The sequence below is a fragment of the Desmodus rotundus genome, chromosome 13, assembly GCF_022682495.2.
Source record: "Desmodus rotundus isolate HL8 chromosome 13, HLdesRot8A.1, whole genome shotgun sequence".
Lineage (NCBI taxonomy): Eukaryota > Metazoa > Chordata > Mammalia > Chiroptera > Phyllostomidae > Desmodus > Desmodus rotundus.
The window spans coordinates 91,207,567-91,232,783 of record NC_071399.1 but is presented as its reverse complement, the minus strand read 5'-3'; the positions used below and the strand labels follow the sequence as shown (position 1 = coordinate 91,232,783).

The 25,217-nt window shown below is 41.6% G+C and overlaps 1 protein-coding gene across 7 annotated transcripts in view; it reads right to left on the bottom strand.

Annotated features, from left to right (window-relative positions):
• Positions 1-25,217, bottom strand: part of PDS5B (PDS5 cohesin associated factor B) — a 134,084-nt gene that overhangs the window by 20,130 nt on the left and 88,737 nt on the right. For all 7 annotated transcript variants that reach the window (XM_045201077.3, XM_024568410.3, XM_053916444.1 and 4 more), the window contains exons 20-26: positions 23,271-23,394; positions 20,659-20,817; positions 14,316-14,384; positions 12,792-12,928; positions 8,969-9,092; positions 3,341-3,545; positions 1,036-1,150 (exon numbers count right to left, since the gene is read on the bottom strand). In XM_045201077.3, the coding sequence (XP_045057012.1) occupies positions 1,036-1,150; positions 3,341-3,545; positions 8,969-9,092; positions 12,792-12,928; positions 14,316-14,384; positions 20,659-20,817; positions 23,271-23,394 (933 nt within the window). The remainder of the gene's footprint in view (positions 1-1,035; positions 1,151-3,340; positions 3,546-8,968; positions 9,093-12,791; positions 12,929-14,315; positions 14,385-20,658; positions 20,818-23,270; positions 23,395-25,217) is intronic.

Sequence of the window (25,217 nt, the reverse complement as noted above, 5' to 3'; positions counted from 1 at the left end):
TTTTTAAAGTTAGCTCAGTTTTACAGTTAACTACGAAAACTCCTATTTAAGAAAAAAAGGTGCTTTGTCTCTGTAGGGGACCCAGACAGAATGGGACAGAGTTACAGCACCGAGGAGGAGAGTAATGGGAGAAGAAGACAGACATATAAAGCAAGAGAGCACTCTAAAGGGGAAAAAATCTTTTAGGATATCAGGTACAGAATAAATTCTTCTGGCATGGTTTCCTCATAGACTGGGGCAAGTTATAGCCAAAAATGTCTAATAAATTCCAAAGAGTATTTTATCTATTTTAAAAGCCAATGTTATCTGAGAAAGAGGAATTGCTAGAAGTTTTCATTAGTTATAATTACTCTAACATAGGAGTCATTTGAGGAGAACTAAGTTGCTTATTTTTAAAAAAATAGAAACTGTGGCAAAAGAGGGTAACAGTCTTTCCCTTGCCAATCCGACTGGACGCTGCTTGCAGACAAACTCTCTACCTACCATAGTGTTCTGCTGCTTCCCAGCCAGGCTCACAGCCCTCTGGCTTCCCCACAGTCACCCTGACGCAGCAGAACCCTCCGGGGCACAGTGCGCAGGAGTGCGCCCTGGCTGTCAGCTGGACCACTAGCCAATCAGACCACTTTCTCTCCCTTGTGGAGGAAGAGAGTTTCTGCAAAAAAAGGTGCTTTCCATGGGAAAAAGGAGAGTATGACTGTACCCCATGTGAAAATCTACAAGTTTTAGAAGTAGGAAAAGATAAGAACTGTAATGGAAACTTTTAATAAACTGCTTCAATAAAAAAGAAATGGTAGAGAAGCAGAGCAATGCACAGTAGTTACGCAAAATTAAGTTCTGAAAAATTATGTAAGAAATGAAACATGAAGAAATGGTATGAAAGAAGAAAAATAAAAGAACAAATAAAGGAAAAAACCTTAAATTCCTAAGAAATAAAATAAAATCTAATAAACTAATAATAATTGAGGTTCCATGATCAGCAGGAAAGAAAATAAAAACTTTTGGAAAATATGAAAATGGGATGGAAAAAAGTCTTACTCTTTAACATCTTTAAGTTGTTCAATATCCTGTACTTTGACATAATCTGGGTCATGTGCCAAAAGGTGAATTGTATATGGAACAACATACTCTGGTAGAAGAGACAATAATTTTTCTGAAAAAGGAAAAAGAAGAAACAAAACAAAAATATCCAGGTTAGAAAACCAAATCTTACTTTTTCTTTCTCTCTCTCTGATTCTGTATTTCCTACATCCCAATGGTTCTACATTACAACTAGAAGAAAAATATACTGAAATACCCAGTGCTAAAGTACATCATAAATTAAACAGTTTATTGGTTCATCCATCAAACCCAACATCAAAGTGCCTATTAAATGTATCATGTGCTGCGGTTACAAAGACTGTTATTTCAGTTTTCAAATGCATATGGGAAAAAGTGACCCAAACAAACTATAAGACTAAGAAACATAAGATCTATTTTTCTTGTTAGTTTGAGCAACCTTATATTCAACACTCCCTTGTGAGCTGCTGAGGAAAATTAAAAACTAGTCAATCTTTCAGCATCAGTATGACACAAAAGTAGAAAAATAGAGGGTTTTGATACTACACGTAGTATCAAAATGAAGTAGAAGTATTCGATAGTATCTGTAACAGAAGAGCAAATATAAAAAACAAACATAAATAAGAATTGCTAGGACATTTTAAGTAACAAAGAAACATTTTCTTTAAATTAAAACATCTTCATATTTTAACTGACATCAGAATATTCCATTAAAGGTCAGAGCTATAACACTAACTAGTTTAATAAAGGTTATTCAGACAGACCAGGACTCATATTCTGTACAATTCCTTTAAGCTAGATGTCCGACCTGGAGAATAACATGTGTCAAACAGGCACCAAGTTCTGCTTCTATTCCTGAATTCAGAGAGAATAGTTTGTGTGTAATATCATTCACATTAAGGTCCGTAGAGGAGAAAAAGTATCAAGGTTCAAAATTTGGTTAAATTCAAATTAAACTCTTACCAAACATTTATTGAGTGCTTACAACTTCTCAGGCTTACTATTGTAAATATAAAGATGAGTAAGACTAGACAAAGCCCTCCTAACACAGCACAGAGACAGAGCTATCCTTCAATGTGGTTGGTGCCCTACAACAAAAATAGCCAGTAACTACTGACTACCACTTTGGACCATGCCATATGCCAAGAGCTTTATATACGTAACTTTTAATACTTGTAATTACCGTAAGAAATGAGTATACTTATACTGATTTTACAAATAAAAAAGTCAAAGCTCCTATTGCTAAAGTAACGTGCCCACACACACCAGAGGTGGGGCCTGACTCCAGAGCACCGTTTCCCCCAAGGTGAGGAAGGGAGAGGAGAGGACCCCAGTGACATGTAACACCAAATGCACAGTGGGGAGGGTTCAAAAAGGGCCCACCACGCTCCTTGGTTTCATTTATCCGCAGGGGAGGGAAGCAACTTTCCTACAGTGCCGACAACAGAGAAAACAGATGGCTGTGCAAATTTCACACAATCCAGAGCACGAGGAGCACAGAATTCACAGTAGACAGGGGCTAGAGAGAAAGCTTGAAAGTCAGGCTGAGTGCAAACTCTCCAGGGCCAGTTAATGAGTTTCTATTGACTCTGAGAGCAACAAAACAATCAACCCAGACTTCCAACGAGGCAGGGCAGGACCCGGTCTGTCTGACAAAGGTAGTGCTGACAGCTGGGCGGCCCAGCTGCAGGCGGGCTCGAGGCAGGGGGCATTTACAGGGCAGAAGTTAGGAGTGTCAGGCTAATCCCAGGGAAAGACAGCAGTGCAGGGCTGCCCGAGGGTCTGGTGACTGAGGGGCGGGGAGCACAGGCGTGAGGAGTGTCTGCTCCCCAGCGTGGATAACTGGGCAGATTTAACCTCGCGAACAGGTGGGCAGCTGGTGAGGCACAGGACGCAGGGGCACCCACGGGGGAAGTGCGCTCACTCAGACGGCATATGCACAGCGCACGCAACGCCAGCGGCGGACCAGATCGGCCCAAGGAGAAAGGGGCCGGTGCGCATGCGCGCTAGCGTCTGCACGCCAAAACCAGCCCCAGACAGTTGCGCAAGCGCACCCGCTTTACCGTCCTACGGCAGGTGTCCCCCCGCAAGTCACTGCTTACTCCCTCGGCCTTTACTCTGCTACACGAGGGGATATGATGGGCTGATATTCAGACACCCACGTATTTCCATTTTAAAAACGAGCCTTTGAAAGGGGGAGCTGCTACCGGAAACAGCAATCCTTATTCAGTAGCGCCTTCAGCTAGGCTTAGTAAGAGCGGCGTCGCGCGGCCCGCGTGCTCACCACTGACGGCAGCGTGCTGCTTCAGGTACTCGCGGCGCACGTTGATGTTCTTCACCAGGCACTGCCGCGCGTGCGCGCGCCGCTCCTTCACGGGGTCCTTGGCGCAAAGGGCACAGATGGCCATGTACTCCAGGGGGAGCCGTAGGCGGGAAAGGCCTTTGTGGAGTTTCTGCGCGAACACCTGCCGGACTTGGTAGCATTCATCCTGTGGAGACACGGTCGTTCTACACGTTACCCACGAGGCGGCCCGGAGCAACGACTTCAGACGCACGGGGCTGTCGGCTGACCGCACAGGCCGCTGCTCCGGCCGGCGAGACTGCCGAGACTGCCGCAGCGTGACCCCAGTAACTCACCGGCGCCAGAAAATTCTGATTGCATTTTCAAACAGAAAAACTCCCTCTTAAGGCAAGAGTGACTAATCGGCAAGATGCAACCGATTCCCTTTCCGTGCTAGTAACGAATCGCCACACCTGCTCGCCCGTCTGCCCCTTGTCCCGGGCCGCCCCCGCCCGCTGCCCCGCGTGGCAGTGAGGGCACAGCGCTGAAGCGGCGGGCCCGGGCCAGTCGGTCTGTCTGACCCCCGCTGCGCACTCCCTGCGGACACCGAGCACAGCGTCCTGCACCCAGACTGCCGCAACTTTTTCTAGATCAGGGAGAAGCGCGAGACGACTGTTGAAGTCCTTGGAGAGACCCGGAGACCTTTGTAATTGTCACGTACCCTCCACCCAACGACACAGGGTGTGCAGGGGTTCCCAGTCTTGCAGCTTTACCTACACCACTTCTTCTGGAAAGTTCCTTCTGTCGTGGCACAGGCCCTGACACCCTGCCCTTATCTTCAAATCTTTATCTTGTGTATCTTCTTTCATTTAAATTACACTCTAGTTTCTCATGCTAAACACCTACTTTTAAAAAAGCAGTCCAGCTGTCACATAAATGCCGTCATCTGCCCTCACACTGAATGAGACGACATTACAGTGAGCGCATTCCTTCCTCAGTGTCACTCCCACGGGGGGAGGACCCCTCGATTACGTATTATGAAAATACTGAATTACAACTTGTATAAATCAGTATATCCAAATATATTCACGAATGAACAGACCACTCATTAAAAAAAAGTCTCCAAACACACCTCCCCCCGCTTGGACGCATTTCCCAGCGAGACCCCGGGTCGGTCACTCTCCCACTAACCACTCGGAATCCAACAACCCAACGCACACGAAGGGCAGAGTCAGCCTGGGAATCTCGCGGCCAGAGTGGGCTCGGAAGTGTCACCCAAGCGCCCTCGGAGCAGAGCTGCCGGTCGCACGCGGGGCAACATGAGAAATCCGACCCGCACGATGACACGGAAGGGGCATCAAAAGAGACCCAATCACCTGAATGAAGATTTAAAGATATGCTCCTGGGAACTGAGGTCTTCCAATGTTCCTGTTTTTTGAAAAGATCCTTTTCACTATGTTATAAAAGTTAAAGTGAAGGCCACCATAACATGATTTTAATTCACCAAAAAACACTCTCAAAAAAGCAAGTACTCGATACCTCACAGTTATGGTTATAACCAATAATTGGTTCAAAATTTTTTAAAGCGAGGATTTAATACTATAAAATATTTCTCCCAATAGAAAGTTCAATACAAACCTTTTATTCACTATAGGCTATGAATAAAGTCTTAACCTTAAGGAGCCTGCATGTTAAGTAAATTCGCTTTCGGTGGCCTTTTCTAGCACACGCTGCGGCCAGAACCACCTCTAGCGCCCGTGAGCGGTGCACTCGCTCCGTGCACTGCACTGTGCTGCGCACGCGGTGCGTTCCCGCGTTCCTGCAGGCTCTGCTCCGGGGGGCCGCAGCCTCAGCTGGCTCGTTGTTGTGTGTACAGCACCTACAACAACATGCAGCACACAGCAGTACGTACAGGTTTTTCACGAACAGCATCCAAGTTCTAAAGTAGCTTAGTAATTATTAAACGTTAAGATTCTTATTACTGACTTCTCCTCCTCCAGATATACTTTCTATTCAAATACATAAAAAGGGTCTATATGACAGCTAAGTGAAAGTCTCAGGATGTTAACAAGATAAAATACTGCCTTGAAGGAGCTCGAAGCAAGTTCAAGGCGAGCAAGAGCAATAAACCACAGGTGCCTGCAGCAACGGCGTGCGACCAGCAGGACTAGCGCAGCCAATCACACCACCGGGGTCAAGAGACTGCAGCTGGGTGTGAGCAAGAGCTTCATGGAGGACACTGACTCTTCATTAGCAGGAAGGGGTGATATAGACGTGTAGAAATAAAGGGTTTGAAGAAAATTAGAGGCGGCAAATTATAGGCACATTAAAAAAATGTTCCACTTCCCTGAAATAAGGGTAGGTGAAGGATAACGCATGCGAAACAAGATTTTTAAATGTATATTCGGGTCCAAATGAGAGAAGAACTTAAAGGGCAGCTTGTACAATATATGAAATTTTTTTTATGAATATAAGGCCCTAAATATTTGTGAATGAGGAATATCGTGATCAAAAACCGTGATAGAGAATTTAACCAGTAATAGAGAGTCTCACAATAATCTAGGTGAGAGTTAATGATGGTTATAGCAATGAGAATGATTAAGAAGTATGAATAAATAAGATATAATAGGTATCAGGACAGAATTATCTGTACTTTCACCATGAGATACAAAGACAAGCGAATAATCAAATATAAATCATGCCTGTAGGTCTAAGAAAAGCCATTCAGATTTATCAAGACTCTACATGTCAGAAAAGAATAGATTTGGGTAAAGTATGAACTCAGTCTTACATTCACAGAACAGGGATTTTAAAAATTTTGTTTAGCAATGGACATGGTAGTACAGAAATCACAGACCTAGAAAATGAGACGGCCCAAGGAGAATGTACAGGAGGGAACGGGACGGGACACAAAAGTAGGTCCACAGTCGTTCATATGGAAAAACAGTACACCAAGAACCAGGAGATGGAAGCCAAAGGGAGCTTCAAGAATGAAGGGAGCAAGCTGTGTGAAATGATGCAGAAAGGACGTGTATGATGAAGACTGATGTCACTGGATTTGGGGATTAATACAGTGTCTGGAAAACACTGAAGGCAGATGAGTAGTGATAAAGGGTAAGAGAGACAAGGATGCACATTCCTCTTTCTCTGAGGTCTGGAAGTTAAAAAGGAAGACAGCATGCGATTCAGAGGGTTGGGGAAAAGTTTAATTTAGAAGAAGGTAAGGTAACCTCATATGTTTGCAAACTGTTAGAATATACTAATAATTAAATCTAACCATTAACACGTGTTCCACAGTCAACAGAATTCCAAAGCCAACTTGTAACTTGGGCAATTTGAACTTCCCCCTTGGGAACCTGTGACTGAGGCAGTGATGTGTATCAAAGACTGTGCTAGAAAAGAAAGTCTCTGGAAGTTAACATGCATGAAGGATTTTCTCACAGAGTGGACATTTAACATGATTTGCACATACTTACTACACTCAGCATAGTCCCTCTTTTAACACATTCCCATAATTTCTTGGTTTTTACATTTCTTTCTACTTCAATGCTGAAATATAAGACCAAGAACCTAATAAATCAACAAACTGCAAGTATTACCAATTTAAAAAAATAGTTAGATTGTTTTCTCCTAGGAAATTTAATATATATTTTTAAAGAATTTTCACTTTCTTAAAAAACAAGATAATCTCCAAAATCAAATGGGGAAAACTAAATCAGAAAATTATGGGCTCCTCAAAATCTCATTGGTTTAGTCTACTATTTGAGTAAGACACCAAAGCTAAAACAAATTATAAAGGATCTGCAATAACTGTCAGACTGAAGTACAAAACATTGACAAGATGATTATAATTAAAAACAAGCTGCAACTTAAAAATAAGCAATAGAAAAAGGAGAAGTGGAAAATAATTACAATAATTCCTGAAGTAAATGCCAAATTCTTATAGATAAGACTGTTTGAAAAAGAACAGCAAAACTAAGTGTAAAATAACTGAATTATGGATGAAAAACTCATATTGGAGTATCATTTTTACTGTTATGGGTGTCCTTTTCCTTTAACTTTCTCAAATGGTGCCCAAAAATTCTAAAGTGGTATATTACCATTCAAATATTATGTTACTATAACATGGAACCATAAGATTGGAATATGTGAGGGGGGACCCCAAAAGCCCCTGGAGTTTATTTCTAAAAAACTGTATTTACTCTTACACACTGAACATCAGTCACCTTTAGAGCGCTCTCCATTTGATGCAGTGCACCTGCCAAGATGCTTTCCCACTGCTCACAACCATTCTGACTAATCCATCTGGATACCTTTTAGTGCTTCTGCTGTTTTTTGTTTCACCACTTCCACAAGGAAAACATTTCCTTTGAGAACTTTTTGCACTTGGGGAAACAAAAAAAAGTTGCTGGGGGCAAGATCTCTGGTGAATAGGGAGGGTGGGGCACAGGGGTCATGCTGTTTTTTTGGTCAAAAACTGAGGGACACTCAGCACCCTGTGGGCAGGTGTGCTGTTAATCACCCATTGTGAAATGGGCAAATGCACTGAAAGTATTCAAAAATATTCACCGAAGCAGGATGCAGCCTCTCACAACACCACCAGCCAGTCCACTGAATACACATGGGGTCCTAGAACACTCAACAAGTGGGCAAAGCCTGTACTACAAGGGGCCCGCCCTCCAGGAGATAATTCCTTTTTTTTTGGAGTCCCCCCTCGTAAATCCATTAACATCACTTTTAGTAATTTGAAATTTTAACTAACACAGAATGCTCATGACCTGAAATTATTCTACACCATGTCCTTATAAAACTATAAATTTCTGTATGTTTTCTTCCTTTTAAAAACAATACAGTCAAGCCTCATTATTCACACATTTTGTATTTGTGAATTCACCTACCCACTAACATCTATTTGTAGCCCAAATCAACACTGCCATGCTTTTCCAAGTTAATGCTCTGAGCAACAAAACGGTGAACTCCCCACACACCTTCAGCGACAGCTGAACAAGGCCACGCTCCACCTCCTTGTGGTGGCTCTCATATTATAAACACCTGTCCTTTGTTGGTCTATTTAGTGCCACATTTCAATTTTTGTACTTTTTTTGGTGACTCTGTTGTTTAAATTGGCTTCCAAGCAAGTGCTGAAATGCTGTTTACTCTTCCTAACGGCAAGAAGGCTGGCTTGTGCCTCACGGGGAAAATGTGTCAGATGGGCTTCCTTCAGGCCTGAGTGACAGCACTGTAGGCCACCCATTCGGTGTGAACGCACGACTGCACAATACGGTAGCTTCCAACAGAAACATGCCAACCAAGGCCAGGCACTGACTGACTGGTAACAATGCTGCGACCGCAGACTTGCAGGAACACCCCTGGTCTCCCCTACGAGCAATGGCTCATGATTCTTAATTCAGTGTTTGGAGTGACTTTTTGGAACTACCACAAATAACAAGAATCAACTGTACTATGTTAGCAACCCAAAACTCAAATGATAGTTTTAGAACTCTGAAATGTTTCTCCTGCATTAATTTTTCAAAAGGAGACATAAACACTCAAGATTTTTATGTGTAGCACAGTGGACATTTTAAGTCAAAGACCGCTGGAAGGCATGCTCCCTACAGCCAGTTTCCTTACGTTGATAGCCAGTGCGCAGAGCTGATACTGCTCCAGAGTGATGATCTCATGGTAACAGGGTTCCTGGGCCAGCTTCACAATGGCACTCCCCGCAGCCAGTCTCAGGCGGGACATGTCTGGTTTGCTGCAACACACACAAGAAGGAATGTCAGTCAGACTTCCAACTACGCGCACAAAACGTTCCTGCTTTGTAGATCTAATTTTACCAAAATTCTTCTAGCCAAAAAAAGGTAGCAAACAGTCTGGTGATACCAAACACCACATTATATTTAAGATGGTATCCAATACTACAAAATAATTCTCTTGAACTTAACTCTATGCTAGCGACTTTCAAGCATGCAGACCCTGACTATTTAGCCAGGGCCATGGACCTCTTTTCCCTGAGATGGTCAAATGAAAAATGACAACAGCCAACGCAACAATAGCTGTCCAGTGTGAAGGAATCAAAATTATACCTACTTTTTTGGTCACACTGGCAAAAAATATATATTTTTTGGTGTGCTGCAAAATTTTAGTAATTAGTTTACGCGTGTCATGAGATGAAAAATGTTGAAAATTGTTGGTCTATGCTAAAGTCATTTAATTCTCTCAGCCCAGAAAACCAGGTTGTAGCCAAGCCTAGAAAAAAAAAATGTATTTGTATGTTTAGTTGTTAGGTCTTAAGCATTCCATTATGGATTATTTTTGGATATGTGTTCACTTATAAATTATGCATAAAAATGTCCTAACATGCTCATTAGTCACCTACAGCTACTGTGCTAAGTACAAAAGAAGTAGAATGAAAGCAAGGGCAGTGGATAAATCATTACTATTTTTAAATAAAATCCAACTTTTCAAGAATTATCAAGAGGCTTCTTTTAAGTGTAAGAAAAAAAATACTCTGCTAAATGGGACACATTTCAAAGAGCAGTAAGTTCTTGATTAGTAAATACACCTAAACAACCCTTCCTAATACAGTGATATGCTAGATGAATTAAGCGATCTTGGACTAATCTAAGAAGGGAAAGTTGTAAATTAATCCTCCAAGATCTAATGATATAGTTCCTTTAAGACCCTTCTTTTATTTCTCTGAGATAATGTAAAAATATCGACTGAATGCAAAACAACATCAGTAAGGTTCTGAGGGTTCCAGTAAAGATGGCGGAGTAGGCAGAGGAGGCACTAGCTTCCTCCCACAACCACGTCAAAATTACAACTCAACTACAGAACCACCGTAAGTCCAGCTGAACAAGACGTCCTACCACTAAGGACATAAAGAAAGAGCCATACAAGACAGGAAAGGTGGAGATGTGGAACAGGCTAGTTCCACACCCACGTGTGGTGGCTGAAACTCAGGAGCAAGAGCCCAGCTGCACAGGTCCCCCCGCCCCCCCCCCCCCCCCCCCCGGACCAAGGTGTCCTAGCCCCACACCAGGCTCCCCAGCTCAAGGTTTCAATGCTGGGAAGAGAAGTCCCCATAATGTCTGCCTGTGAAAACCAGCGGGCATGGTGGCCAAGTGAGACGAAGGACTACTGGAGACCAAGACATTCCTCTCAAAGGGCCCAAGCACAGGCGTACTTGGACTCACTCACTGTGGGCTGCAGCACTGGGGCAGCAGATTGGAAGGTGCCAGGAACATGTGGAAAGGAAATGAATTATCTGGCATAAGGGCAAGGGTTAGAGGGACGGATACCTTTGTCTCAGACGGAAGTGCCGGCAGAGATCCATGTTCCTTTGCTGAGCCCCCCAGCTCCCCCAGCCAACAGGCAGCGGCGTATCTCAGTCTCTATCAATGTGGCTCAAGCTGCTGCTTGAGCGATTCCCTGAGACTCTGCACCACCCAACTTGGGGGCCTACCTAAGCCATTTCCAGTGGCTTTTCTGTACAAACTGCCCGTCTTAGCTCATGCTGCCTGTTTTCCTAAAATCTCTCAAACAAGCAGCATGTGGCCTTGGTAAGCCCTGTGATTCTTGGTAAGTGGCCCCAGGCAGCTGGTCTTGATTTGCACTGTGGCCTCTCCTGGGCACCTCCAGGTCCAGCACAAGGAGCAGCCACCTTCAGGTCACTCTGCAGCCCCTGGCCCGGGGCAGAGCACAGGCAGTGGCTGACTTTTGCTCGCAAGTCCCAGAATCAGCAATTCCTGAGGACAGCTTCAGACCAAGCCAAAGACCCACCCAACCACCTTCAGGAGCAACACACCCAGGGGCAGACCCAGTGGCATCAGAGCCCTGCTGGAGCCAGTCCTGCTCCGTGGGGTTGGCCCCTGCACAGCAAGTCCTCCATGGTGTTCGGTGGTTGCGGCCAGTCCTCCCAGAAAGCAAAACCTCCCAAGTTATATAAAGGTCTGACCACTGAGTTGTACACCCAAAACTAATACAATATTGTATGTCAACTGTACTGAAAAATAAACAATTATTTTAAAAAAGGAACTTCTAAGACAAATAAGGTTCTGAAGTCCCATGTCCCAGGGGCACCTTTCAGTTCGTCCAGAGCAACAGTCTGCGGGCTGTTCTGAGGAACTCACTCCGCCACTGCTAGAGGGAAGCCCTTTTCTCTTTGGGTTTTATTTAGTGTAAAAAGCAGTAACTAACTATAATTGAATACTTTACAAGTAAGGTTTTGAAGATCAGGTATTCAGAACCAATGTAATCCACATACATCTGCAGAATTTGAGTACACATTTGATTTTGTTAAGGAATACCACGAATACAAACAGATCCAAATATGCACATGAGTAATGTAATAAATTTAAGAGACAAAATTAATCCTAAAGAAAATTTTCCTAATTATTATGTAACTCCTGAATATGGGCATATATAAATTATAAGAGTAGGGAGGTAAAGACAACTAATTAGACAGAAAGAAGGTACATAAATGAGTTGTACATGTGGAATGCCTGGCCAAGTTTTATTTTTATTTGGTTTGCTTGATAAAAACGTGCTACTTTGAATAGTCTATGCAAAAAGTGCAGCACAAGCAGAACCTAAAAAGGCTGAAAACGAAGATGGAAAGAGAGGAAGCGGCTGGCAGTCATGTGCTCATCCTCTGTCACTGTAGTCTTTAAGCTAGATATAGCAAGAGGGGAAAGTTATTCTCTTTTGTTTATTACCGAAGAGAGTCGATCAACAACCCCTGCGTTTTCCCGGAGATGACTGTCTAAATCTGAGCTACCCTTGACGCAGTGACCACTGCCCCCGTCAGCACTTCCAACTCCTATGTGCTGGGAGCGCCGCAGGCACCTCAGACACACGAGGGACTGGTATTTCCTTACAATCACTGTCTACAAGGATACTGAGGGACAGAGCAGGGACAGTAATTTGGTAAAGGTCCCTGTGCTAGGGAGGGTGCCGGAACTTGAACCTGGGCTCCAGAGGCTATGTTTCCAGTCACTATGCTATACTCCATCTTTTCAACAAATCAAAACACAAACAAAATGCACGTTTTAAATGATTTACATCAAGTGCATTTAAAAAATGTGTATATTTATACTTCTGGAAGCAGATTCAGTAAGTTGCTTTCTATGCAGTCTGTTCTTTATCCTTTAGAAATCAATTGACAAGAAAATAAAATATCAGTTACTTATTTGCACACTAACTTCTTCACATTAGACCCTAAAAAAGCAACCATGCAGTGTTCAGAATAAGTAGAACGTGCAGCAGTCCCCCAGGGACGAAGGAACCACCATACAGAGTGCGTTAGGAGAAACACACGCTTCCTTACAGAGCAGGATCATCATCTAGTGTTAAAGCATTGGCTGAAAAGGAGCCACGCCGGCCCACACCTGCAGCAGAGGCTGAGAGGCCTGGCCTTGCCCCCGAAGCAGCCTGCGCTCACGGCCCGTACCTGATCCTGCCCTGCTCAGTCAAGTCCCCGTCGCTGTGCAGGATTGTCGTCAGCAGCCGTAAGGTGGAGGTTCCTGATTTACTGTGATTGTTCTTCATTCCAAGCAGCCACCGAACCATCATTTTAATAGCCTGAATCTATTCAACAGACAAATTGACAAATGAAACATTGCTATTTTTTAAAGAAATTCTGTGTCAAGCTTAAAAAATGAAAAAGGAATTTTTAATGGATGCCTTTAAAAGAAGGAGGAAGGGAAAAAATTATTATTTTCTGCATATAGGCAACTTTCAATGTTTTACATTGAACACACCTCACCCCCCAGGGTAAGTGATGAATAATTTAACGAAAGACTGTTCTTATTTTTTAAAAATTTCCCCCAATACACACTCTACCCTTCAGAGCCCACCGTGACATCATGCTAACTACCCTAGGCAGACGAGTTACCTTGCAAACTGCGAACTGCACTCAACCCTTTGTGTCTGAGGCACGACACGCCTCCCAGACACACCGCCCTTTCGTACTGCATTCTGTAATGATGAAGAATCCGAGCACTTTGAAACCTTTAATGTTTGCAACCACCCTTTGTGGAAGGGCGCCTATGACCTTCTCTTCGCGTATTATCTTAGCTTTCTGCAGCTCTAAGGCACAGGGCTCAGTGGGTCTTGGCCAGCGGCCATATGTCAGATCCTCTACAAAACCTCTTCTGGGGCCATTTGGTCAGAATCAACTTCTGTGCAGGCGGCCTGCCTTCCAGCCAGTGCTGCTCAACTAGACAAAACTGCTTCAGAGCAGTGCTGAGAAGACAGGTCTACACTGGAACTGAAAGTATCAGGCATCATCTCGTGTTAAAGGAAGAACTGCTGTACGGGTTTTCACAAACAGTGTCTACATACACAATGGAATCTGAAGCCAAAATAACGCAATAAGGTAGTTAATAACCTGAAATGCACACCCCCGGAATACTGATAAGAAATCACAACTGTGAAGACGACGGCAGACATCAGCTCCTCGCCTGCACACTCCGGGCAGTGACCTGAGGTGAGTCAGTGGTTTCAGGAAACCAGCCCTCCCCACACTGGTGATGAGCAGTCTTTTATGATGAACCCCTCAGTCAAGGAACCAGGTTGAGTTTTCAAAAAAGAAATCAGAACACTAAGTTTTATCAAATCCTGTGGGAAAGATACACAGTCTTCACACCTGCGGAATCACCTTTACTGAGCAGGAGAATGCACCTAAGGACACCAGCACTGCCTTTTGCCACTTAAAGGGGAGTATCTAGGAAGCAGCATTAGGGAGCAGTTTTCACACTTGTGTTTCACAAATTAGATTACGTGCAGCTGCCCCCAAGGCCTGGGGTTTCTCACTGCTCTCTTATATTGTCACAGTACCTGGGTCAGTGCCGCAGGACAAATATAAATACGTGAATGACTAACAGACATCCCTGTAACGGGAACAGAAATTTAACACCTACATTAAGGATACATTAAGTATACTGAAATCAAGAAATCTATGCCTATTACTCACTTTAACCATTGTCTCAGGAGAAACTTCTTCATCTGGAACCCAAAGCTTAGTTGTCTTTTTTCCTGGAAGCTAAACAAAAATTAAGACCTTTAAAATGTGAACATAAATTCTCATGTTTAATTTTCAGTGGATGAATGAAATCTGTATCTTCTGAAGTGACAGTTATCACAAATAAGAAAAAAACCTCCTCAATCCCTGCTACTCAAGAAGGCTGAAAGGTGTGTCCCCCCACCGCTAATGTTCAGTCCTTATCCTCACCCAGGGGGTCCTCCTAGGTCAGAGGTGGACCGATCTGAACCTCTGACATACACTCCCATAATACCCGTTTTGAGACTGACTCAATTCTTTAAGGTGGCTGGCAAGGTTGAGGATAAAAGTCAATGAAGCCAGAAAGTGTAGTTCTTAAACAAAGGGAAAGGTATACACACAAACCTTAAGCAGGGGAAAAGTAAAAGCTTTGCAGTTGAAGGTAAGTCACAGAAAACATGCATTAATAACTTTCCTAGCTAATCCCATCAAAATGGCAACACGCACACACAATTACAGGGCTAGAAAATGAAAGGGGCCCAACAGAGCACCAGAATCATAGGGAAATCTTGAAAAACTCAAAATACACAGTAAAACATTAACAGAGCTAGAGGGCTCATATCTCTATACAAGGGCAGCAGAAAGGAAACACACCTGCCAAAAGCTTTTTTTTTTAATCAGCACAATCACAGAAGAACCTTGAAATGATAAACTGCAGCTAATAAAAGATGTGAGTTTACAGTGGCAGCCAGGAAATTAAATCAGGGTGACAAAAAGGCTGAACCCAGCCTTGGCAGCCTCGGGGTCCCCTTTTCACCCCCGGCTCATATGGACCATCTCCAGAGGCAGCCTCCCAACAGGGATCAAGTAGCCCTCCGGTGAGGCCCCCGAGAGCCATACAGCGCAGAGATCCAGGAGGCATGTCCTGCACTCGTGACCCTGCACTCGTGACCCACCTGAGGTTCAGGCTGGTGAACCAGGGCTCTGCTCTTCACCGGGCTCACAATCCTCTTTTCCCCTTTCTGCTGTCACAGCGACGAGCGCCTTGCTCTGCCACTCAGCCTCCTTCCTGTTCATAGTCAACTCTCCTGTGTCTATGAAAGACCACCACAGCACCAACCTCAACCCCCATTTCCCTCCTCTTTGAAACCTCTGCCCGGCCAATTCTCACTGCTCTGGTGGCTCTCTGCTGCCTTCCCGCTGACTTTTAAAAACCAGTGTGTCCAGTCTTTGCATTTGTCCCCGTGGCAATACAGGTTCAAGACAGCCTGGTCGGCTCTTGTCAGAAACAGAGTTCACTTTAACCCCTTCTAATCCATTGACTTGTCTTATTTTATGTTATGTTTGACATGTACAAAGGAACATAGAGGGTTGGGCGAAAGTAGATTTACAGCTGTAATACAAATAAATAATACAAGTACTAGAAGGATCATGTACTCACAACTGTACACCTACTTTTGCCCACTGCTGTATGTACGTGACATTTGTATCATTTGTTTTATAGCAACAGAAAGAACACCCATGAACTGTTAGCTTCTGGTTTTGTCATTCGCCAAAACTTCCTTCCTGTTTCTTTCCTGCCTTAGGTTACTAACCCATGTTGTATTTTGGGCTTATCATTCCGCAACTAAGATAGAACCCCACTTACCATGTGTGTGTGTATAAAAGCGTACTAGTTTTGCTAGTTCCTGAGGTTTATAAAAGTTGTATTGTACCGTATCATATATACTCTTGGATGACACTTTTACCACTACACAACTGTTTCTTAGAATAATCCTTGTTATTAAATCTAACTAATGAACTAATGAATGTAGTTCATTCATTATTACTCAGTATTATCCTTGTGCAAAGTAACTCAATAGATGTTTTTATAGAGGCATCCTGATACATATTAGCAGGAAACTGATGAATCACGGTGTGAATATGTATTTAACTTTTAATTTAACTGTCAAATTATTTTTCAAGATGGCTACAACTTATTTTCCTATCGGCAGCGTGTAGTACCAATTCTTGCCAGATTTCTTACCTTGTCCCATCTGATCAGTGTAAGACGGTGTCTCACTACAGTTGTAATCTGCATTTCCCTGGTTACTAGTGAAGTTTACACCTCTAGTCACCGCCATTCCTGTTGCCTCCTTTCCAAAATTCCTTTTCATGTCTCCAACCTTCCTCCCCCTGCACTTTTTTTGAGTTAATCTTTATACACATTATTTTTTTCAGGTACATGTTTTAATATCTTAATGAAATACATAAAATCTAATTTCTGGTGTGTCTTTCCCTCCCTTTATGGTGTCCTTTGAACAAAAGCTATCAATTTTAATGTAGCAAATTGATCATTCTTTTGTAGTTAATGGTTTTTATGTCTTATTTTAAAAATCTGTTCCTACTTTAATGTCATAAAAATAGTCTCCCATATGTTCTTCTGAAAGTTTTAAGGCTTTTTTCACACATTAAAAACTTAACCCATCTGGAACTGATTTGTTTTCTCTGTGTGCTGGGACTCCAGGCTTCCTTATCCTTTACCTCCCCAACAGGACAGCACAGTCTCCTGAGTCCTCTCTCCTCTGCCAGTCACCTGCGATGCCACCGCTCACGTTACATTCCACTTCTCTTCCTTCCCACTGCTTGGTCTGCTTAGCCACAAGATGTCTTTCACTGAAGTGTTTAATTTTTTCTGTGAGGAAAATTTTAAATTTTCTCTTGTACAACTTGTTAGGTACTTTGGTTGTTAAAAGTGTGTTTTAAGTTTGTGGTTAATTTGGGGAACTATTTTATAGATTTGATCTTATACCATCTTTCTTGCTAAACTCTTTATTTTTATTCAAATGTATGAAGCATACCAGTTTTGATTATTTTCTCCTCTAATATTTTATCTCTATATATTCCTTATATTTGTACATGTATTTTCTATACATTTTTTCTATACCATGCAGACTGAACTATTTTTGGTAAATTATGTATTTTAGTGGAATATATCTTTGAGTAATTCTTTCAAAAAGCCCTGTAATTTAGAAACTTAAGTCTCAGATTTCTGAAAGTATTTTCCCCCTCATTCTTGAGTTACCAGATCCTCTGTTTCAAGTCACTTGGCAGCAGAAAATTATAACACTGTTTTTTGGAATCTAGATCTGCAGCTGAGAAATCTGGAGTTAATCTGATTCCTACTTCTTTTTCGGTAGGTTGCCCCATGGAAGCTTTTGGGATCTTTCTCACATCCTTAGTTCAGAAATTTTAGCAGAATGTTTCTGCTGTGTTTTCACTTTCATTATTTCTACTTTATAATTTGAGGATACTTCTCAATTGAAGAATTGCTTTTTAAGCTCCATTTAAATTTTCAGCTCTATGTGTTTGGGAAGTTCGCCTGCTGGATTTTAGAGATATCTATCCTGTTACCAAAGGGTTACCTGAGCTGGTATTTAATTTTTGTTTCCTAAGCTGTTTCTGCAAACCACAAATTATCAGCCGTGAGTGAAAATGGTACCCCCAGGCTTTCAAGATTGGGTTCAGCCTTTTTGTTACCTTCATTTAATTTCCTGGCTGCCACTGTACATTCACATCTCTCAGTAGCTGCAGTTTATCATTTCAGGATTATTCTGTGATTGTGCTGAAAAACAAAACAAAACAACCAACCCCCCCCCCCCCCAACAAAAGAAACCTCTGGTGGGTATTTTCTTTCTTTATTTTAAACATGATCTCTCTTACATGTGGAATCTAAAAAACAAAAACCAACCAGAAACAAAAACAAAACCCAAACAATAACAACAAAAACCTAACTCACAGATACAGAAAACGGACTGGCTGTTCCAAGAGAAGGAGGTGAGGTGTGAGTGAAGGGGTCAAAAGATACAACTTTCCGGTTATAACGTAGTAAGCCACTGAATATAATGTACAGCATAGAATATAGTTAATAATAGTGTACTGTATACTTGAAAACTTCTAACAGAGTAATCTCCTAAGTTCTCACCACAGAAAGAGAGATGTATAAACTATGTGTGGTGATGGATATTAACTAGACACATGCTGCTGATCACTTCACAATACACACAAATATTGAAACATTATGTTGTACACTGAACACTTACATAATGATGTATGTCGATTATATCAATTAAAAAATTAAAGAACTTTAAATATGGGAAAAGACAACCTACAGATTGAGAGAAAATATTCGCAAATCATGTATCTGATAAGAGACTTGTATATAGAATATATATGTAACTATTACAACTCAACAAAAAAACAACAAAATTTTAAGGAAGGTACTTGAACAGTCATTGCTTCAAAAAAGGTATAGAAAGAGGTAGTAAGAACATTGTATGCCCAACTTCATTAGTCATTAGAGAACCCCATCGAAATCACAATGAGATACCACTTCCCATTCACAAGGATGGCTACAATCAAATTAAGAGAAAATAACAAGTTGGCAAGGATGTAAAGAAATCAGAACTTTCTTACGTTGCTGGTGGGAAGATAAAATGATGCAGCCACCAGGAAAAACAGTTTGGCAGTTCCTCAAAAGTTAAATTACCGTATAATCAGCAAATCTACTCCTAGGAATATACCCCAAAGAACTAAAAATAGATAGGCAAACAGACACAAAAGTCACAGCAGCACTATTCACAGTAGTGAACTGTGAATTCAAAAGGTAGAAACAACCCAAATGCCCAACAACAAACGGAAATATAAACAAGCTGTGGTAAATACATGTAACGGAATGTTACTCCACCATAGAAGGAAATGCAGTGCTGATACCTGCAACAATGAGGAAGGACCTCAAAACACACCACCGCGTGAAGGAGACCAGGTACAAAAGGTCACATACTGCGTGATTTTGTTTACAGGGAAGGGTCGAGAACAAGTAAACCCACTGAGACAGACAGAAGGCCGGCGGCTGTCGGGCAGGGAAGAACCGGGGGAGGGACCACGTCATGAAAATTATCTAGAACTAGGCAGAGATGGTGGTTGCACAACACTGTAAGTGTAATAACTGCTACTTGAATTGTACCCTTTCCAGTAGTTCATTTTATGTTAATATTTGAATCTCATGTCTTTTTTTTTTAAGCACTAGGGAAAAAAGTCTTTTCAATAAATGGTACTGTGTCAAATAGAAATAAAAAAGACTCAGGACATCTCTATCATAACATATACAAAAGTCAATTCCAAGCAGACCATAAAGTTAAGTGGGAAAATTAAAACAAGGAAGCGTTTTGAGCAACACTGTCCAGCAGAACTGAGATGGCAGGAAGTCCTGTGCTGTCCCCTACTAGTAGCAAGCGGCTACTGAACACCTGAAATGTGTAAATAGATTTGTAATTACATTTAATTTAAACTTAAAATTTAAATAGCTATATGTGTCTTCTAGTGGCTAGTAGAGGGGGTGGGGCAAAAGTAGGTTTGTAGTTGTTCATAAGGAGAACAATACAGTAATTAATAAATAAGAATAAACTCCGTTTCACGGAACTGTAACTGTAAACCTACTTTTACCCATGTGTATACTGTTTTTCCTGTATGTACCTACCTATGATATAGTTTAATGTACAGCACAGTAAGGGGTTAATTACTAACAAAAACAGAACAATTATAATATACCGCAGTAAAAGTTGTGTGATTACAGCCACTTTCTCAATCTCCCAAAGGATCTTATGAAACTGCATGTGCAACACGGGGACGCCAGACAGAGTGGGGACGCCCATCCCAGGCAGAACAGGGAAGGACAGCACCATATCTCCTCCCACTACCCAGAATGCTAAGCGACTTAAAACTGGGGAACTGTTTATTTCTGGACTTTTCCATTCAGTATTTTCAGAATGCAACTGAGTGTGGGTGACTGAGAGCACAGAAGGAACAGGCATGGACGAGGGGAGACTACGGCACTCAGAACCCAGAGACAGACAAAACCCCTCACTCTTCCTGAGGGTTCCCTCCCAGGGGTTCCCTTTCTCAGAAGTGATTCTCTGCTGTGTGTGGGGAGGGGACTGCTACTGTCATGACAACCACACTGTGAGCAAGCCTGTCGGCTTCACATTTGAAAGGAGATGTCATTACAACAGTTAAACCCTTGTGAAGCTGAGAAAGAGAATCAGGGGATATCTAGCATTTATCAAGGCAGGCACTTCAGCTCACGTGCCCTGGCTGAGCTAGAGAGATGTGTCAGTGTTGTTTTACTCCTCATGGAGACACAGCCTGCTAAAAAGACAGGAAAACCTAAAACGAGGCAGCCAAAAGGAAGTGTTATTTATGTCATTTCACGTCTCTGTTGTACAACATTTTAGAAGACGACATTATGAAGAACACAAGTACAGAAGATGCAAATTACCCGATCATTCATGAGAAGGTCTTTCACGATGAAAGTAGCTACCAAGGACTTCAGAGGAGCAGCAAACTGGTCAGGGGCAAGGAGAGCGATATGGCCAATAGTGACCAGCGGGGTTATGAGATGCTCCAGGTTGCTTGGGTCTAGGCTCTTATGCAGAGGCTGAAAATGAGGGAAGGAAAATATACACAACTCTATAAAGTCATGCAAATAAACTGTTCACACATTTCATTTTCAAATTAAACAAACTACAGAAGTTCTAGTACACGTACATGGCATAATTAATAACTCAAGCTCACATTTTAATTTCCTCAGGTTTTATATCTAGAAAGCATCACAGGTAAATTTTTGGTCTTGCTCCAGTCACATTTAGAGGTAGGTAACATCTATCTCAGCACGGAGAATCATGTTAGAGACTGAGAGGGTTCGCCAACACTCAGTTTTGCTCAACCTCCTGGGCACAGGGAGACTCGAGGGGCAGCTTCCCTGGCAGTCAGGTGAGGATGCATGAGTCAGTTCTGGTGAGCTGGACAGCAGAGAAAGCGAGGTACCCACACAGCTGCACATTCTTGCTCCTCACTCGCTGGCTGCCTGAATGCCACGGGTCCAGGAAGCCAATGGTCAGAAAGAGTGCGTGTGCCAAGCCACTAAGACAGGAATGAAGTTCAAACACCCTACTGGACTTTTTCTCAGGAGCAAGGAATAAGCTTTTATTATATAGTCACATGCATTTCTTGTGGATTGTTATAGCATCACATATTAAATACCATAACTAATAAAATTATTATTCTGATATGAAACCCAACCAATAATATGCATTTTGCCATGACAAAAGAATGGAGCTCCCTATATTCACATACAGAGTATCTAAAAGGCACTGTTAAATTCTTAAAATCAAATATTCATAAGAGAGACTATAACACGCTATCACTGGCCAAAGGGGAAGGGGACAAGCTGTGTGTGTATTTGCTTTACTTGTGTATCTACGAAATCTCTCCAGAAAAGTACATTACAAACTGATAACATGGCTGCCTCTGAGAAAGGGAACAGGGTAGCTGGGGATATAGACGTTGGGAGGAGCACAAAACTTGTTACTCTTTTACTATTTGGATATTTGTTTTGCATCTTTTGATTGTGAAGTAAATATATTAGTTATTGAAAATTTTAATGACCAATTTTATTGAATTGATGCTCTATCCTCCCAAACTGAACACCAAGAAATCTAATCTTGAAAAAGCAATACAGAACTGTACTTTCCCAGTGTATTAGGGCAATATAAAGCTTCATTTAATCAAAAGTGCATTTACACGAATTAACTTCTTGCTGACTTCCCTCAATATTTCCGCTGCACATTTACGTTCCAGCTCGTTGTTCATATTATGAACAAAAATCTGATAATGTTAATTAGTTTCAATTAGTTTATTAAAATGACTGTGACAATTTTCCACAATAAAATAGTAAGATCATTCTTGAAAAAACAAAAGTAATGGCCAGAGCCTGGGTCAACAGTAGCCTCATAAAGATCAGATATCTCCATGAAACCTTTTCTCAGAAAGCCAGCCAACCGTGTCTTAGGATGATTGCAGGTTAGGTTCTTGTAAAAATGAAATAAAATGATAGGTATTATCAAAATGAAAATAAAAGTATCCTAAAAATTCAAGTTATTATCAGCATTGCCCTCTCCTCCCCATCATTAAAAAGAAAAGGTTAAGAGAAACAAAAGCTTTCTATAAATCAACATGAATTCACTGAAGTCATTCTCACATACAAAAACATATTACAGATAATGTTAAAGAATACAACTTCTCTTCTCTTTCAGTTCCTTAACATAACACATAAAAACACGACAAAATTAGAGTCAATGTTCGTAAGACAAAGATCTCAAGTCAGAGTATTTATGTAGATAGCTTCAACATATTCCCTAATTGTTTTGATTTTACTCAAGGCTCATGAACTACAATTATAAGTTAGAATGAATAATATAAAATATATATTGAAAAGACATACTTTAATATGACATAAAATTAGGCCAGTCATTAAAGTATAAACCTATTTATTTTATATTACCAATTAGTACTGATTTACAAAACCCCACATTTCATTAGTATCTCCTAAACAGAAATCTAATCTGTAAATCTGAAAAATGACAAAATAATAATCTATTACCTACTATCAATAAGTATAATTATATATGTAATTACTTATTAATGTGTCCTAATACTAAATGCATCAGTGTACAGTGTATAAAATATATACATATTAAAAATTATACAATTGTTTGATATCTTAATTTGAGTTAGCACAAACATCTGAATAGTCAGGTATTTCTGTATTTTAACCACTCATCAGCATTAGTTACACGATTCAAGTTTGAAAACACAGTAGGTTCTCAATGTCATGTTTTGAGATGCTGTAGGAACTTAACTCTTATCTACAGTAAAACTGTTTTTGTTAGATGCCATTTCACTCAAACTCTCCGAACCTATCAGTGAGGTTAAGTGAGGACTTACTGTATACTATAAAATGATGTATCTCTACATGGGAACGTTCTGTAAAATCATTAGTACTTTTTTTAAAACTATAATATATGAAACAAAAAATCTTTTTCTCTTTACCTCAAATATCTGTGCAAACTGGGTCTCTTTACTAGAAAATATTGCATGGATACAATGAATAGCATATTTGGCTTGACGGGGGGGTCCTTTTTTAGATTTGTGATGTAAAACAGGAAGCAAAGCTCTAAAACAGAGAAAAAAACAAAAAATCAGAAAAATCAACATGAGTTCCACCTACATTATCTACTCAGACTCATTTTCAGTTGTGTTATCATTTTGCTTTATAAGCATCTATATTAAAAACATACTCCAAATGTATTTTCCTTTAACAAGTGTGAACACGCACAAGGAGGATGACCCATCTCTTCTCTTTAACTCAGTCCCCACCAACTCTTCTCTTTGACTGTCCCTGCGGCACTCCAGCTACTCGGCCGCCTCATACACAAGACTACTGTGAAGGGACCTAATGTTTCCTCTCTCCAAACTTTCTTTTCCTCTTTGATTCATCTTTCACTTGTTCCAGAACCACCTATGTAAAGGGAAATCTGACTATTTAGCCAACACAAATCGAGTGCTTTCTGTGTGTCAGACAGTATTAGAAGTCCCAAATCCTCGTCTTCATGCTACCAACACACTGGGGACAAGGCTACTGATAACACGTAAGTTAGTAAAATATGGATTCTGTCAATTGTGATTAACGGCTGTAGAGGGAAATGAGGAAGAAGAGGTGGGGCAGGATGGAGAGGGTCTGTGAGAGTGTCACAGGGTTAAGCAGGGCTGTCAGAGAGGACCTCTCCGACCAAGTGAACAGTGGAGCGAGTTCTGAGGGGCTGGGCAGTGAGTCACGTAGGTACCTGGAAGAACATTCATTTACCTCCTCATCACCCAACACAGATGACAGTCAAAATAAATACTGAATGAACCTCTTAGCTCAACTATTGTTTGAATAATCACAGTGAAATCGACTGCCCCATCCTCCTCCTTTCCAACACCAACCCAGTGCTCCAGAACCAAGAATTCCGATTTAATAATATGTCACAGTAATAACACAGTCTCACAAAAGACATCAAGAGCAAATTAAAAAGATACATGACAGCTTGAGGGGAAATTGTGTCATTAGAGAGGAAGGATTACTATCCCTACCCTTCAAAGTCCATCCACAAACAAAGAGTGAAAAGACCAACAATATCATGGAAAATGGGTTGAACATAAAGAACAGAAAGGTCTTCAAAAAAGATACACAAATTACCCTGTGGAGTACGAAAAGATTTTCACCTTCCCTTATTTTTAGAAAAAAATACAACTTAAAGTACACTGAGAGGACTTCTGCCTCCGATTATGACCAATTACCCGAGAGTAGATTTACTCTTACCCTGAACAAGCAGAACACAAGACAAAATATATTACAGGTTCTGGACACTGGACAGTAGGCAGCACAGCTCTACCATCCCTGAAAGATGGGAAGCAAGAAGAACCCTAAACCTGCCTACTGCAGGGAGGTGGTGTCCAGACCAGTACAGAAAGAAGGGGCTCAGGCAGAGCCCGCTGGTCACAGGGAGTTGAGGGGAGCAGAGCACCAGAGGAGGGCGCTACAGAGAGAGAGAGAGAGAGAGAGAGAGAGAGAGAGAGAGAAAGAGAGCGCGCGCGCGAGCTTGAATCCTGGGGATGTACCAAGTCTCCCGCTTCACTGAGTAACAAGCACCATCCTGCATGAGAAACCAGGAAAATAACATGGAAAAGCCCCGACACACACAGGGCTGGTAATAATTCCTGTTTCCACCAGCCCCAGCAGAACGGCCTTGTCATTCACAACCGGGAGAAAAATTAATCAGTAGAAACAGGTGCAGAAACAGCACAGGTGACAGAATGAGCAAAAGCATTAACACAGCTATTATAAATATGCTCCGTATGCTCAAGAAGGGAAGGAGAAAACAAACACGATGAGCACAGAAATAAAATATATAAATAAGACCTAAATGGAGCTATTAAATATGAACAATACATAAA